This window comes from Mesoplodon bidens (genome assembly GCF_964165515.1).
Source record: "Mesoplodon bidens genome assembly, chromosome: 7".
Lineage (NCBI taxonomy): Eukaryota > Metazoa > Chordata > Mammalia > Artiodactyla > Ziphiidae > Mesoplodon > Mesoplodon bidens.
In genome coordinates, this window is record NC_138164.1 from 23520758 (window position 1) to 23538201 (window position 17444).

The 17444-nt window shown below is 36.0% G+C and overlaps 1 protein-coding gene across 1 annotated transcript in view; it reads right to left on the reverse strand.

The window, feature by feature from the left end:
• The window catches only part of DDX10 (DEAD-box helicase 10), a 291661-nt gene that overhangs the window by 88895 nt on the left and 185322 nt on the right, over window positions 1–17444 (reverse strand). Inside the window, exon 16 of the mRNA XM_081240203.1 lies at window positions 10472–10528. Within this exon, the coding sequence (XP_081096329.1) occupies window positions 10472–10528 (57 nt within the window). The remainder of the gene's footprint in view (window positions 1–10471; window positions 10529–17444) is intronic.

Here is a 17444-nt window from a genome sequence, read left to right on the forward strand (position 1 = left end):
GAAAAGCCTAAAGACTCCACCAAAAAACTATCAGAATAAATGAATTCAGTAAAGTTGCAGGATACAAAAATCAATTGCATTTCTACACATTAATAATGAGCTATCTGAAAGAAAAATTAAGAAACAATCCCATCAAATCAAAAAGAATAAAATACCTAGGAATAAATTAACCAAGGAGTTGAAAACCTTTACTCTGAAAACTATAAGACACTGATGAAAGAAACCGAAGACAACACAAATAAATGGAAAGGTATACCTTGCTCACAGACTGGAAGAATTAATATTGCTAAAATGTCCATACTGCCCAAAGCACTCTATAGATTCAATGCAATCCTTACCAAAATATCAATGGCATTTTTCACAGAACTTGAACAAATAATCCTAAAATTTGCTGGAACCACAAAAGACACCAGATAGCCAAAGCATCTTAAGAAAGAAGAACAAAGTTGGAGGTATCATGCTCCCTGATTTCAAACTATACTACAAAGCTATAGTAATCAAAACTGTATGGTACTGTACAGTAACCAAGGTATGGAAGCGACTGAAGTGTCCATTGATAGATGAATGGATAAAGAAGATGCAGTATATATACACTATGGACTATCACTCCGCCATAAAAAATAACATCTTGCCACTTGTGAAAATATGGATGAAACTAGAGGGTATTGTGCTAATAAAAGTAAGTCAGAGAAAAACAAATACCATATGAGTTCACTTATATATGGATCTAAAAAACAAAACAAATAAGCAAAATAAAATAGATACAGACTCACAGATACAGAGAACAAGCCAGTAGTCACCAGAGGGGAGGGGAGTGCAGCAAAATAGGTGAAAGCGATTAAGAAGTACAAACCTAGAGTTATAAAATAAGTCATGGGGACATAATATACAGCATAGGGAACATACTCAATACTATTCCATTAACTTTGTATGGTGACACACGGTTACCAGACTTACTGTGGTGATCAATTCATAAGGTATGTAAATGTTGAATCACTATGCTGTACACCTGAAATTAATGTAATATTGTATTTAACCTATACTTCAATTAAACTATTAAAAAGAGAAGACTATAAATCATCATATCCTAACTTAAGATAAGGAGAATAAACCATGAGTATAAAGGGCATCACAAGGATTACTTGATTCCATTTGGTCCAATCTGAACTCAGAGTCCTAATAGACCTAAATGACCACCCAACTGAGCAGAATCCAACAGACCATTTAATAATACAATGTTCAAATCTATAACATATACAAAAGAATATATATATATATATACACACATATATATATACACACACATGAGAGTGAAAGAGAGAATGTAAGTACGAGTGCTTTTTTGACACATTATTCAACTGTGTTGTGAGTTTATTTTCCTCCAATTTTATGTGGTTGGAACATTTTTATTTTGCAAGTTTTACAAAAGAAACAACATTCTTTAAGAAGTATTAGAACACCTCCTGAAATAGCTATTAAAATTGTCTCAAAAATTCTGTCTCAAATTAATCCGGTATTGCATTGCAAGTTTAAAAGTAACAAATATGGCTTGTTTTCCAAAAAATTTATTCTTGTTCTCAGGGTTAATGCCTCGCACAGCACATGTTTAGGATTACCCTTAACCTTAAGACCCCTGCAGGGCCCTCAGTGTTCACAAGTCAGGAAGTGAAGACAGACCTGCATCTTTGTGCTCGCTCTTTCATGGTCTAACAACATTTCAATAAGGTTGCAATTACTCAGGCAACCCATGTTCAATGTCATCAAATATAATATTCAACATGACACTGAACAAATAAGTTTTAGCAGGATCCACTGATTTGGTCAATCAACAAATATTTGTGAGCAAGGTACTGAATGACAGAATGAAGTCGCACAACTCCGATGGAGGTTAGGTTCCAAAATAAGCAGGCAAGGTGACAATCATCATGATCAAACTACCCTAGAATGTTCCTTTTATCACCCATAAAGTACAATACACATAGTTTTCTGTATTCAACTACACTAAAGCTTGAGAACCTCTAAGTTAGAAAAAAGGGGGGAAGAAAAGGAAAATCAATATGTACATATTAGGACAGCTCAACTTTTAAGGTAATATATTCTTAGCAAATAGGATATGGCTCAAGTATCCTAAAGGGATCCTGGCTATAAAGACACAGACCTACTAGAGAATGGACTTGAGGATATGGGGAGGGGGAAGGGTAAGCTGGGACAAAGTGAGAGAGTGGCATGGACATATATACACTACCGAACGTAAAATAGATAGCTAGTGGGAAGCAGCCACATAGCACAGGGAGATCAGCTCCGTGGTTTGTGACCACCTAGAGGGGTGGGATAGGGAGGGTGGGAGGGAGGGAGATGCAAGAGGGAAGAGATATGGGAACAGATGTATATGTATAACTGATTCACTTTGTTATAAAGCAGAAACTAACACACCATTGTAAAGCAATTACACTCCAATAAAGATGTTAAAAAAAATAAAAAATAAAGTAATAAAAAAGAAAGGGATCCTGACTGCCTAAGAGTTTACTACATTCTGTTGTAATATGAAGCATCTATAACCTTAATGTAAGTTAATGGGTTTGTTTGAAATTGTGTTGAATAAACAAGATGGGGGAGGAGAGGAGCATCAACTTGGTGAGCCTAGGTATGCTGGGTACATTCACAGTTTGGCTGAAATTTAAATGCATATGATGCAACTCCACTGTATTCCATGGGCCCAGTTGCTGGATTTCAAGGAGGCTGTAACTGACAAAGCATTAACACGTAAATGTTAACTTTAAGAATAAATATACCTGTGTTTCATTGATGTGTTCAATAAATATTTACGAGCATTTACTATGTGCCAGCTATGAAAAATCTCAGTTGCTGCTCAAAAGGAGTTTACAGTCTAGAGATAAGAGAGACAATCACTAAGTATCATGACAGAATAATGTCCAAAAAGTAGAGTAGAGCAGAAAGGAAAAATGCCTAAATCTCATGAAGAAGGCAGGAAAGGCTTCAAAAAGGAAATGGTGCTAGGAGGAGAAGTAATGAAGATAGGACATTCTAGGCAGAGGGAAAGTTTGTGTAAAAGTAAATATAGGAGAATGTGACAATTTTAACTGATCTCCATGGGCTGGAAAGAATGGTAAATTGTTTCATAATATTTCATTCATAAGAAAAAAACTTGACTACTGGGATTACAGTGAGGTTTTATAGAAACTAGCAGGAGATAAACAATACTCTATATCTGCCAATGGTTATGCAACTATGTGTTCTGTTTCTTTAAGTAACCACTGTAAGAGGGAACTAACTGTGGATAAGAAGTGCAATTTCAGGAAAAGAAAGTATTTACTTGCAACTTCTATTTTAGCTTTTAGGGCTCTCAAATGTGAATACTCTTGACCGCCTTGGAAATGAGGGGACAGTATGGCCTTATGCTTAAGGGTCAAGGCTCTTTTAGAGTCCAGTAAAGTAGGGACTTCCCTCGTGGTCCAGTGGGTAAGACTTAGCGCTCCCAATGCAGGGGGCCCAGGCTCGATCCCTGGTCGGGGAACTAGATCCCGCATACATGCCACAACTAAGAGTTCACATGCCGCAACGAAGATCCTACGTGCCACAACTAAGACCCGGTGCGGACAAAATAAATAAATAAATATTTTTTTTAAAAAAAAAAGAAGAGTTCAGTAAAGTAGATTTGAGTCTGGGCTTGCCATATCCTTAGCTCTGTGATCTTGGGGAAGTTGCATAATCTTTCCTCATCTTGGAAATGGCGATAATACCAGTTCCCTCATAGCACTGTTTATGAGGATTAAAGAGATAATGTATGTGAAGCCTTTAATTACAGTATTTGTAACAGAGTAGGCAGTCAATGAATGATAGCAGCTAGTAGTTACTATTATGCTTTACATTGACCATGAAAGTTATACTCCAAACTAATGTCATTATTACAATTCCTATTTACTCTGGAGGAAAAAAAAAATGGATACTGTTTTTTAAATCTTTTGGTAAGTTTAACATTGATGCTATGGAAACTTTCAATGTTACTTGGGTTACAGTCCTTAATAAGTGTTGAGATTGTGACTGAGAGTAGTATTAATAACGTCATTTTATTATATTTTAAAATGCAACACCTTAAATAAAATAAATCTAACAAAACTCTAAACTACTTTCAGGGCTCTTTGGTATTTCCTGTATTGTTATAGAGAGGGTTTAAAGCAGAATGAAAAGCACACACAAAACACTCAAGAGACCTGGGGTCTATCCCTATTTTGCTATTAATTAACTGTAAGACACTGGAAGAAGCAGCTATTCATTAAAGGCCTCCACTTTCTCACCTGTTAAAGAATGATTAGGAATATGACTTTCCTCTTTAAAAGTTTATACTCTTGGGAGAGGTGGGAATGGAGAGTTGCTGTTTGAGGGGCACAGAATTTCAGTCCAGGATGATGAGAGTGTTCTGGAAATGGATAGTGGCAGTTGTTCACAGCAATGTGAATGCAATTAATGCTGCCAAACGGTACACATAAAAATGGTTAAAAAATAGTAAATTTTATGATATATTTTACCACTATAAAGAATTTTACAGTCTGTGCTCTGTATCCCTTTAAGTCACTCATTCACGCCCTCATTCATCCAAATATTTACTAAGTACTTATTATGAACCAAGCACTGTGACAGGGAATACAAACAACAAGACTTAGAGCTGAATAAGAAAAACAGACACGTGTCCAAATGAGTGCTATAAACTACCAGATGCTTCATAAAGGAGGCTGGAGTAAGAGTTGCAAAAGCAGGAGTCCATTATATCTGAGAGGGTTGGAAAAATCTTCATAAAAGACCCATAAACTGAGTCTGAACAGCATGTATTCACCAACTGGATGATATGCATGACCAGAACTGTTCCTTCTCCCATAGTTAACTTTTATTTTTTATTTTATTTTATTATTTTTTTTAATTTTATTTTGCGGTACACGGGCCTCTCACTGTTGTGGCCCCTCCCGTTGCGGAGCACAGGCTCCGGACACGCAGGCTCAGCGGCCATGGCTCACGGGCCCAGCCGCTCCGCGGCATATGGGATCTTCCCAAACCGGGGCACAAACCCGTGTCCCCTGCATTGGCAGGCGGACTCTCAACCACTGTGCCACCAGGGAAGCCCTTTTAACTTTTAAATCTTCATGACTGGAAAAGGACAATTCTCTTACAGTGAACACTGGAAGTAGCTCTTAAATAACCCAAGATGGTTAAAAGTTCGAACCTAGTAATCCCCTTCTTCATTATCACCAAAGAAAGAAAGAGAGGGAAAAAAAATTCAAAAACCGCTCCATTAATCTCCAAGCAACCAAACCAACACTAGAATTACAATAAAAGCTCCTTGGGTTTTCATTGCTAACTCAAATAGATATTAAAGGGAAAAAGCAGGCCTTCTAAAAGACTCAATGTTGTTTACTTAAGAAGTAGAAGGACAGCTTAATGGGTCTTATTATATATAGCACTAAAATAAGGTATTATTTGAATAGTTTGCTTAGAGAAACTGAATGACTTCATTTAGGACACCACTGAATAAGTGATTGTATCAGTGCAGCAAACGGTGCCCTGGAAGAGTTCGGACCCTTCAAATGGGAGAGCAATTTACTTCCAGGGAGCACCTTTGCTTTCACTGGGAATTGGGACTATGAACAAACTTACAGTTCCATTATCTTGTTTTTAATTTTATCAAAAGCTGTTTGGTTTGAAATAAACAATCCTCTAGAGCCCTTGAAATCCTAAACATATTAAGTACAAAGGAAGAGACCAGTTAAATATTTCAGTGTTATAAAATGCCAAAAAAGAAAAAAAGTGGGGGGGGAGAGAAGGTTTATATGAAATATATGGAATAAGGAGGTATTTCCCCACAAATTACAAAATACTAGTTTGGTGTCAGTCAATAAAGCACTGCCAAAAGGGAATAAATGCAAAGGCTGAAGACCTAGAAAAGTTGTCAATGACCATTACCAACATTTATTATTTAGCTATTTGTAGCTCTACAAGGAGAGATAATCCTCTAGCAGATAAGCCTGTAGTAAGACATACTTTTTGTTACATATTTTGGCTCAGATCAAGGAGTCACCCAGCAATCGAGACACAGACTGCTTTCCAGTCTTAGTGTGGCATTCTCTCCTTACTCAAGGTATTTGCTATTAGTAATTTTCTATGAATAGTTGTTAGCCTATGTACCATAGATCAGGGTTGTTTTTTAAAGAAAAAAAATAGAAATAAAAGAGGTAAAAAGTAACATACAGAAACTGCATGGTGCAATAAGAATAACAGGAAATGAGGATTCAGGGAGCCTGAGTACACACAGCAGTTCTGCCATCAGAGAAGCCAGTGATGTTAAGTCATTTACTTGCTTTTAGCTTTAATTTATTTGGGTACTTTAAAAATAACAAGTATGAATGGATGTATGTATTTAAGTAGAACCATTATTTCAAACAAAAGTTTCCCTGGAAGCTTCAGTATACATAGAGAAAAAAAGGGGGCTATTCTTATTGAAGACAAAATGGGAGCCTGGAGCCCTGCCCAAATAACCCTCCTGTATCCTGGGGGGATGGGGAGGGGGGGCTGGTATACCTCTGCAGAACCCCTAGGCTACTCAATGCACTACTTAAAACTGCTGGAATAGATGAGTGGATGTTTCCATTCTTACATTTCATGGACGAGGAAAAGTTCAAAAAGATTTTGAAAGAATATAATATCAAAATAAATAAATTTAGCTTTGCTTTATGAAACTATTGCTAGCCAGAGAAAAAGATATTATAAACCAGTTTTAGGAAACACCTCCAGACCATCTCTCAGGTATATTCAGGTTCTAAAATTATACAACTTCTTCTACTCTTATCGTGAAACAACTAACCAAAACCACTTTACCTAAAACTATCTCCTAAGACTACTATTCATTAAGTACATTAATAAAGTGCCCCAGAGTCACTAAAATTTTTAAAAGCAATAAAACAGAAAGAGAAAATCAAGTTAAAATTTACAGTGGCTACATAACATCAACCTCAAAACATACATCATTTTAATTACTTTCAAAAAATTTCTCCCACGCCTAAAAAATAAAAACTATAAGCATCATCTGTAATATAAAGTCCAAGTAATGCTTAACTTTCCCATGTTTAAGTGCCTCTGAGCTGTTTCCCACTCTTTGCTCCTTCACACTCAGTGTTCAGTTTTATCAACCACATACTTTATTTCTTTACATTTCTGTAAAATCCTTCCAGCCACCAGAGGTTGGTACAAGCACTTGAGACCATCAAAGTAACATGAGGAAATTTTGCTGGATAATGAGGTAAAGCTGTATTTCTAGGATTATGTAACCTCCCTGAATCCAAAAAGCAATGTGGTCTATTCATCATTGCTACAACTACTTTTTCAGATCTCAGTTTTAAATTTCTAAATTATAAGAACACACAACATCCCATTAGTTAAGGTTAAAGTCAAATATTCTTTAGTAGTTCAAATATTTCAATGCTAAGGAAAGTTTTGATACCCAAAGACCTCTCTCTCTCAAATCACTAGACATTGGGTACCCTGAAAACTTTCTTAGGAGTTTCAACTTCACATTTCTCTCCAACTCCTGACACTGCACATAATATATTCTAGGCAGATCTTAGATCTATCTTTCAACAAAAAGTTGCATCAGCTTTCTGAGAGGTCCATTCCAACTTTATTTTATTGCACTCCAACTTCAAAGCAATTTTTCTTAGGAATACTTACTGTGTATTGGGAAGAGATAACCACCAAGCATCATTTATAAAATTGAGAATTCACAATATCTTTAAACCTTCTCTTTTCTGGGAAATAAAGATAATACTATCAACTTTTATTCTAACACATTTTTCCAATTTTTAAAGCAATACTCTGTGTCTTCTATGTTCCTCCTCCTATAACATGATGTTTGCTAAATGAAGCACAAAACAAGGTAGAAAACTGTTCTGTGAGTCTCCCTTTCTCATACTTCCAGTTTCTATGCATTGATTTCTTGAAATAGGTATAAATGGGTAAGAAAACACCTCCGGTGCTATAGTACGTCTGCAAACACCACTTTCCTTCACCACTAAGGTATCTTTTAGATATAGGTTCAGAGACTGAAGGATGCTCTGGATTGAAGCTGACCAGAAGGCCTCAGAAGGCAACAGCTTCAAGTCACACAATGACTATGTTTAGATATATTAAAGAGAAGACAAAGTTTACTCTAAAACTAAGACATATCCATAATTTAAAGCGTGCGTGTGCATACACACACAAACAACTGGAAAACCTGATAATTCATCTCATATATTTCTTTTTAGCTATCACAGAACTCTGGGCCATCACCTCTTTACAGAGTCCCTCCAACATCTTCTGGGTCTGTTTCCAAAGGGGCACCTGAAAAGCTCTAAGAGCCTCCATCCTCTGTCTCTTTCATTTGAAAAGAAGCTGGGTGCAAAAAGGTTAGCCCAAGCTAATTCCTTGGCCTCCATGAGTCAGCCTGAATCTGTCACTGCTGTCAGTCCTTGGTATGCTGAGGAATATTCGAGTCCTGGATACAACCCATCCTCTCATCTCTCTGCTAATATCACTCTTATAAGAGGAAATCCAAAAAAGAGGGAATATGTGTATATCTATAGCTGATTCATTTTGCTGTACGGAAGAAACTAACACAACATTGTAAAGCAACTATACTCCAAAAAAAATTAAATAAAAAAAAAAAGAGGGCCGCTGTCTCTGAGCACTCACACAGGGCTGTGAAATGGAGGCAGCTCGACTATTCAGCGCAATACTAAACCACCACCTCTGTCTATTGAAAGCTCCTGGCTGAGCAGCAAAGCCATGTCAGCTGTTCTTTTCTTTGTTCCCAGTACAGTCCTTAGCACTTATACAGAAATGAGACAACCTCTTGACAAAGAAGTCCTCCTCCTTTCCTAGACATCAGGAAACAAAACACACATGACAAACAGGGGAAGGGGTCTGGAGTGGAGGGATGGGCTTGGCTTGAGGAGTTCAATTTAGAGGTCTACCCCAGTGGCAAAACCTAACTTTGATGGCCTTTACGGCTTTTCATTTCCCAGTTGGCACAGTGTCAGAACCAAATACATACAGCAACTTATAGGGAAATAAAAGAAGAGGCACAAGAGGCAGGCTCAAGGGTGAGAGCAATTTCTTTCTTACAGCTTAAACCACTACAAAAGATGAAGCATACAGTATCAACAAGTATAAAAAATAAACCAGATTTAGTAATATACACAAATATGCACAAATCACACAAAGGAAATACAGGGTTTTCTTTTGGCTCCAGACTGTATTGATACCTTTCATTTTATAATTTCATGTGCAGAAAGAAATGAGAGCTTCTTAGTAAAATAAAATGATTTATTTTTATGCTGAACACACAATACTCATAAATATCAACTGCTTTCATTAAAGTTAAGATTTCCTTCTTAAATTTAAATTTTTCCCACTATAGTCCCTGAGATCTCATTTCCATGCCATGACAGCTCACATCTGCATTTTAAAAGCAAATGCGGAATCCACCACCTGATTTAGCAGTTAGGCTGTACACACTGTAGCTCTCCTTTTAGGGCACCTTTGAAGACAAAGTGATATTTAATACTGAATATAAGCAGTCTTTTCATCTTACACTGAAGAGTAATTGCTTCCCACTTCAGAACTATAGCATGAGTTATGATCTCTGACTTGCTCTCTAAGTGCTATGGTCAGCATGGAAAAAAATGACAAAGAACATTATGGCTTTACTCAAGGGAGTCGGATCTTTTCTAACTGCTAAGAAGAAATGATGGCTCGTCAGGCATAGCACAATGAGATACAGCATGAGAAATGACATACATTTCTGTGCCCTGGTTCTAGGAAATCATTTCTACTAAATGTCCTCAGAATGCAGAAGCTGAACCTTCCTCGGTGTCAAACACACCAGATAAAAATTTTAGCTGCACATGGATGATGGTGTTTACAATTGTACATGTATTTGAAAGAAACTGTACATATACACTTGCTGAAAATTTTTGTTTACAGAATACAGTGAAGGTGGGAGATACAGAGTGCTTTCCCCTAGGTTCTAGGAGTTGAAGCAACCAATACTTTCAGGGTTATCTGTTAGCAAGTTGGGTTCACATAGGCTGTCTCTCTAGTCTGAAGATGACATAGAATAAAATCCTATCAGGCCTGGCCCACAGAGTCAACCATCTCCTATACTCAATACACACAAAACATAATGGAAAAAGATGGTGAAGGTAGGAGGGCAAAGCCCAACAAACAAATTATCTTATGTATTTTTCATCCTGCACCACAGAGGAAACAAATGAATATGAGAAAGCAAATGATACACATACACGGACTTAAATCCAATTCAAATGACATGATGTATAAATAAATATAAACTGCATCTGGAAAAGAAGAGTATTTAAATTCCATTCAATGTTACAAACATTCTTCTCATTAAAATATAAACCCTTACCTTTGCTTGTTTCTTACTGGCTTCTCTTCTGGCTTCCCTTTCTTTCAGTCTTTTCTCCTGCAGGAAGAGGGGGAAAATTAATAAGTTTTCATAATCATTAAGTATGTGTCAAACAGATCTGGAATCAAATTACAGTTCGACCATTTACTAGCTGTGCAGTTTTGGGCAACTTATTCGCTACCTCTCATTTTCTCATCTAAACATGGAGATAACAGGAGCACACATTTCATAAAGTTGGTATAAGAACTATATATAACAACATAAATGCTTATTAGCACAATGTCTGACATATGACTGGTTCACAGTGTTGGCTACTAAAATAAAAAGGAAGAAATGCAGTAATGATTAGTTCCCTTTTCCTCTAAAAGCAGAATTTATAAAGGATATGAAATCCTCATCCTTGGGGTTCTTAGAAAAGTGGCAGTATCTTTCTCAAAACAAAAACAATGGAAGATTATTCTTATAAGCACCTTATTTTACTGAATTGTTTTATAATTTCCCCATTAGTTTTCCAATGATCATAAAACAGGCAGAAAATGCAGCACTAATGTTTTCAAAATGAGAAAAATAAATATGTTTATTAATAAAATTCAAAACAACAAAATAAAGCTAAAGTTGAAAAAACTTTTGTTTTAAATAAAACACTTCTTTTCCTCTTCAAAAAATAAAGTGGTAAAACAATATAGAGGCTAGTCTCAATCCAGAATTCATAGCTAACTATTTTAAATTTAATGAACTACTAGATCAATGTAAAAAGTGAATAAACAGCAAATAATTCTTTCATGAAGTAATGTGAAACTGCGACCATGATTCACTCTTATGTTAAATATCCACTAACATGAGAATTAACAATTTTTTCAGTCTGGACAATCTATCATTATCACTATGCTTCATACATAGCTTTCTCCAGATTGAAGAACCAATTCTAATACATACTCTAGAGACAGACCTGAGGCTGCTCTGTTGCTCACAGTTTTGAGAAGGGCAAGAAACTGCTACAATCCACACTATACACCCTATCTAGGTTTACAGACTTCTTTTTAATAAAGTGAGAACATAAATGTTAAAAGTTTCAAAGGGGGTTAAGTACTAATTAATGCAAAGAGGAGGGGAGTCCAGAGAACTTATAGATTCAGTTTTTATACCTTCAGATGGCACAGCAGGAAAGCTAAATTCTACGTGAAACTAACAAAAATTCAAATTCAAATGGCAACTGTTCATGTGTCATACCCCTGAATAATGCATAATGTTAAATTATTCTTTTCTGTGATTATTATTCTTTTTCTACACTAGTTTTGGAGAAAATGGATTACTTTGACTTCCAAATAAAACATACAACTAAAAGGGCACGTAAAACTTAATCAATGTGCAATTATACAGAGAAACATTCTAAAGATTATTTGGAAGTTCTAGGGTCAAGGTCAGGAGAAAAGGAAAGATGAAGAAATCAAAACTAAGAACGTGTTGTTAAACACATTCTTTTCATCGTCAAAGAGCTTAGTAAGTGAGGGACTGATCTCAAACATGGGTCTCCGTATGCCAAGTCTAGTGCCTTTTTTTGGATACATTCTAAAAAAAATTAAAAGTCAGGATTTGGAGAATTTAACAGGTGTGACTTTAATAACAGAAAAAAATAAACTTACTATTATTTTACCAAGCAGCCAATGAATGCAATAGTTATTAAGATACTATACATGAATTGGTTCTCTAATGAGCTTATGAGAGTTGTTCTGCCACTAAAGTGAAATAATATCAGTGTGTCCTCATTTGTGGGAGGGGGAAAAAGTTAATGGATGGCAGTTTGTAAACATCTGCATCCAAATTTTTCACAAAAGTTGGCACCAATTACTGATTCTCTATGAGTATTAGCAGACTACAAAATAAAAGTAGCAAAATAATATTAAAGAAAAAAATTTTAAACCACTGACCATAATTATGCTTAGTTTGAGAGGTGGCTTTAGTTTGTGGATGAATGTATTTGTAATTTTCTCTCTCTTCTCTCTTTCACACATACACAATTTAGTTTCATTTTCCACACAAAGTTTTCATGTATGGAAAGTAAAATTAAGCAGAACAGTATTTTATGTTAGTCTACAAAGATCACAGTAACTTTTGAGTGCTGCACTGCTTAAACTAATTTTAAAGCTACATAAAATGTCAAATAACTAGAGTGATAAAACTGTACTTTTATACATATGCATCTGTTCATTAGCACATTATTGCTATTGTTATTTTCTCAGTAACAGTAGAAGCACTGAATTATTAAGGATCAGCAGTGTGCTAAGCATTTTACATATATTTTTAATTCTATGTAACAAAACTTTTGAGGTATTATCATTCCCATCTTATAGATGAAAAAATTGAAGATCAAAGTGATGAAGTAACTTTCCTGATGTCACACAGCCAGTGTGATAGAGCTGAGACTAAAATTGGGTCTATGGAGTCAACACCATATGGAGTCAACTCCCTCAACTCCAGCACACATCTACACCTCTTCTCTCCTCCATGAGAAAGTTTACGCAGCTTTGTTAGATGGATAGTTTTTATCTTAACAACATGTTTCAGCCAAATGTTGCATTTCCTTTTATCATTAATAATGGTCGGCTACCATATGGGTCTTTCATCCTGAGAGCACTTTTTTCCTGATAGCATTTTATGTACACTATTTAATTAATTTTTGCCTGTTTCCTGTCCAGAAAAAAACAGATAATTAACCACATTTAACAGTCACACAAATTGTTGTTGTATTTATTCAGTAACTGACCTTCACCCAAACACAATAGAGCATCTGAAAATGGCACTTCAAAGTTCCAAAGAATAACCTCAATATGTTCACATCAGACAAACTCTCTCTAAACAAGTAAACGCAATCTCTTTTTTGGGGCTTTTCATCTAGCCACTTTAATCAGAGCAGAAAAAAAAATAGTAACAAATTTCTACTACTATTGAACACCAATATTGACTCATTATAGTCAATGAAGAATATTTTAAATTTCAAAATTTAAATTGGCTATCAGAGTTCACATGTGCATGCAAGTAGAATAACTTTTCCTTTTAAGATTTCTGTCACAAGTCTCAGGTGGATGAGGGATATTCAAAACCTGTAAAATATGAAATGAACATGACCAGGACATGAAAATGAAGTATAATAAAAAGAACAAAGTTTTAATATTGGGTGACACAAAAAGAAAATTAGAAAACTTCTTTTTCTTATCTTAAAAAGCTATATTAGCACTCTATCTGAAAAGAGGAAAGAGTGAACATTAGTCTTTAAACAGAGGAGAATAGGAAATAGAATTATGGTAATCCAAAATTTGGGAAACGGATATAGGGAAGAAAGTACAATTTCTTCTTTTGCTAAGGCAGGAAAAGGGTTCTTTTCTTAAAAGAAGAGTATGTGGGGGCTTCCCTGGTGGCGTAGTGGTTGAGAATCTGCCTGCTAATGCAGGGGACACGTGTTGGAGCCCTGGTCTGGGAGGATCCCACGTGCCGCGGAGCAACTAGGCCCGTGAGCCACAACTACTGAGCCTGCGCGTCTGGAGCCTGTGCTCCGCAACAAGAGAGGCTGCCATAGTGAGAAGCCCGCACACCGCGATGAAGAGTGGCTCCCGCTTGCCACGACTAGGGAAAGCCCTCGCACAGAAACGAAGACGCAACACAGCAAAAATAAATAAATTAATTAATAAACTCCTACTCCCAGTGTCTTCTTAAAAAAAAAAAAAAAAAGAGTATGTGAATCATAGATGCTATAAATGACAAGACATAAAAATAAAAGGTTGAATTACAGTGACTAGGGGGAAAATATAATTGAATTTTATTAGATTCAGTAACCAAGGTTCCTCACCCCCCACACACACACTTAATTTTAGGTGGTTTAAATGCTTTAAATCCTTTCTTTTCCTATTTCATTTTTTAGGATTGGTACCAAAAGGTATTTTATGCCAACAAAAAGATGGCATAATTTTATGTTTAGTTCTGCCATGCTACAAATGATTAAGTATAAGATCATGAAATTCAATAATAAAAATCAAATTCAAAAGAAAACAGAAAAATTACATTTCAAGGTACAAAATACTCCTTTATAGACGTTACTATATGTCTTTTGGCTTCTCACACACGACAGGTCCTTAGCTTCCAGAAAAGAAAGTACCATGAAATATGAATTTCAACATCAGTCAGGACTATGTATTTAAACCATTTTCATTCCATGGTGCTTGGAAATCTGTAGATTTGGAAATCAATATTTTTCAGGAGGTGGTGGAAGCATACAACCTATCTGAATGAGTCTCAGGCAACTGTGTCAGTTTGGTAAGAATGGAGTTCCCAGCTGTCACATAAAGAAGTAGGAGACATCGATCCTCATTTCAGTATTATAGGCACCTCTTTTTCAGGGCAGAAAACTGGCTCAACAAAAGTGAGTAAAAGAATGATTACAAGGATTTTTGGCCCTGAAGATACCTCCTGCCCTCCAAGAACAAAATCCCAGTAAGCCTAAATCCCTCCTGGGAACGAAGAACACAACAAGGTTCTCTGATCTGTTACCTGTTCTACAGAGTTTCATCTGAACAACATAAAAAATTGGGCTTCCATATATAAATCTATAACAACTACAGTAAGGATATGAAGACAGGGAGAAAAACAAATTTACACAGAAACACCGATTCACTAATCAGTTCCTTCAAACATTTGCTAAACTACTATGTTCCAGGTCCCATGGTGGGGTCTGGGTATATAGGGATGGGCAAAACAGACACAGCCTAGCTTCCCCACATCTTTGTAGTCTATGACCTAATCTTGTCAGATCCCTGAATTCCATTAGCACCGAACTCTGCCCCTGCTCCTCAACCTCGCCAGCTACTGACCATCAATCTAACAACCACCCCACCTCTCAAACAACATATGGTGTTTTAAAAAAAAAAAAAAAAATCCACAAAACGAAGAACTTAACAATAAAAATAGAGATAATAAACAGGTCAAAGACTTGCCACAAAGTGGATAAGACCTATATAACCTTAAGTATTTATCTCATTTGGATGCTGGATATGAAAAAAGGCCCAAATACTCAGATGTTGGACTATCACAAGATGCTACAAGCTCATGAGAATAAGAAGAGAAACCTCCCAGGTAGACATCTCTAAATTATAGGCAAAGGTTCTATAGTAATAGGCTGGTTCCTTTTTTATAATAAATCCAGTTGTGATGGTAGTAGGAAGGGGACAGGTAATAGGATGGTTGTTCAAGAAGAGAATCTCCTTTCCTCCCCTATAAATAAGCTTTATTCATAAAGTGAATTTTAGAATTAAGTATGGGATACATGTCCCCCCCATGATGACATTTCTGACATTAGTAAAATTTCATAAGCTCGTATGAGCTAGACCAGTCTCTGACAATGCCTTAGACGCTTAAATGGCCATACCTACTTAAAAATGGATTATGGTACTAGTAACTATATAGCAATGAACATTCAGGGAAAGGTAATGTTAGTATGTGGTCCTAAACTAAACTACTAACCACAATGCTTATTTTACTCTAAATTTATTTGAGACCAATGACCTTGCTCTGGAAACATGAACAATTTCTATCATGTGTCATTCCTTCTTCAAAATCCTTGTCTCCAGCTGTCATCCTCTACCTTTTGATTCATTGCTTCAGAGTTATCCTGTTGTAAGAGAATGGCTACTGGTATGAGATAGGTAGCAGCTACATAGTTAAAAACGGTGTGTAGAGAAACAAAGACCTTGGTAAGAGTCCCAGGGCTACTATTTTTAAGCTTTTATAAGCTGTGGGGCCTTGGACAAATTACTCGACCCTTATAAGTCTTAGTTTTATCATCAGTAAAATGAGGTTAACCCACTTATATCAGAAGTTAATTGTTAGCATATAATACGACACATAAAATATGCTTAGTGCAGGGCCCAGTTAACTAACTGCTACTTGCTATTGTCCTTCTTAACGTTCTTGTTATTATTATTCCTAACATGCCTGATTACAGCTTCCCTCCTTCTTGACTATACTAATAAATTTATGTTTAAGATACCTGGATTCCATGCCAACTCAATTCTGTGTAAACAACAACAAAACAAAACAGATTTTCTAAAAAGTCCCTTTAATTCTTTCTTAACTTTCTAATATTCATGCTAGTAATTAAGTAGAACCCAGAGCAACTTTGCAAACAGTCCAGAGACACATTATGACATGTCACCTAAATATACAATCCAAAATGGATAAAGCACTCAAAGCAAATTTCAAAGAAATGAAAAAGAATCTCATAATGAATTGCTTCTCTCCACTCTCAGCTGTTACAGCAGATATTATCACACTAAATACAAGCTATCTTCCAGAGCTAAGAATGATGACATACACCACAGAGCGGATTTTCATTCCATTTAAGTAAAAATCTTTCAATGATATGATCCATGGCCCATCTTTCACAGTTCTGACTGAATTGTCAGAAAACACAGTTTCTGTGCAAAAGCAGCGCTTTCGCCTTTACAACTTAGTAATTTACTAATGGTTTTATATGTAAAAATATAGCTTTTGCTACAATTTTACTTCTGATAAATAGTTTCAAGAGGTTTAGCAAAGAAAACATTAACAGGCCTAATTAAGTATAGTTACTTATAAATTGCCAGGGAAAGAGAAAGACCAGAATGGTCTCAGAAGAAAATGATGCTTAATGACTACAATGAAGACTCATGAAGAGAAACAAAGCTATGGACTGGGTGATCCAAAGCAGCTATGCAAGGGCTCCTGAAGTCCCCAGAGCAAGTGGCTAAGTTCCAGAAAGAGGGCAGCTGAGTTCCACTCCCAGTGATGCCATAAACTGTACTGCCTTTATTTTTTCTTTTGCTTTTTTTTTTTTTTTTGGCTATAAACTAGTTAAAATTCTATAGTTCAGTTTCTAAATCTTTAGGACAAAGATATTTACTTGAGTCACAGTAGAAATTACACAGACTTCAGAATTTGGTACATG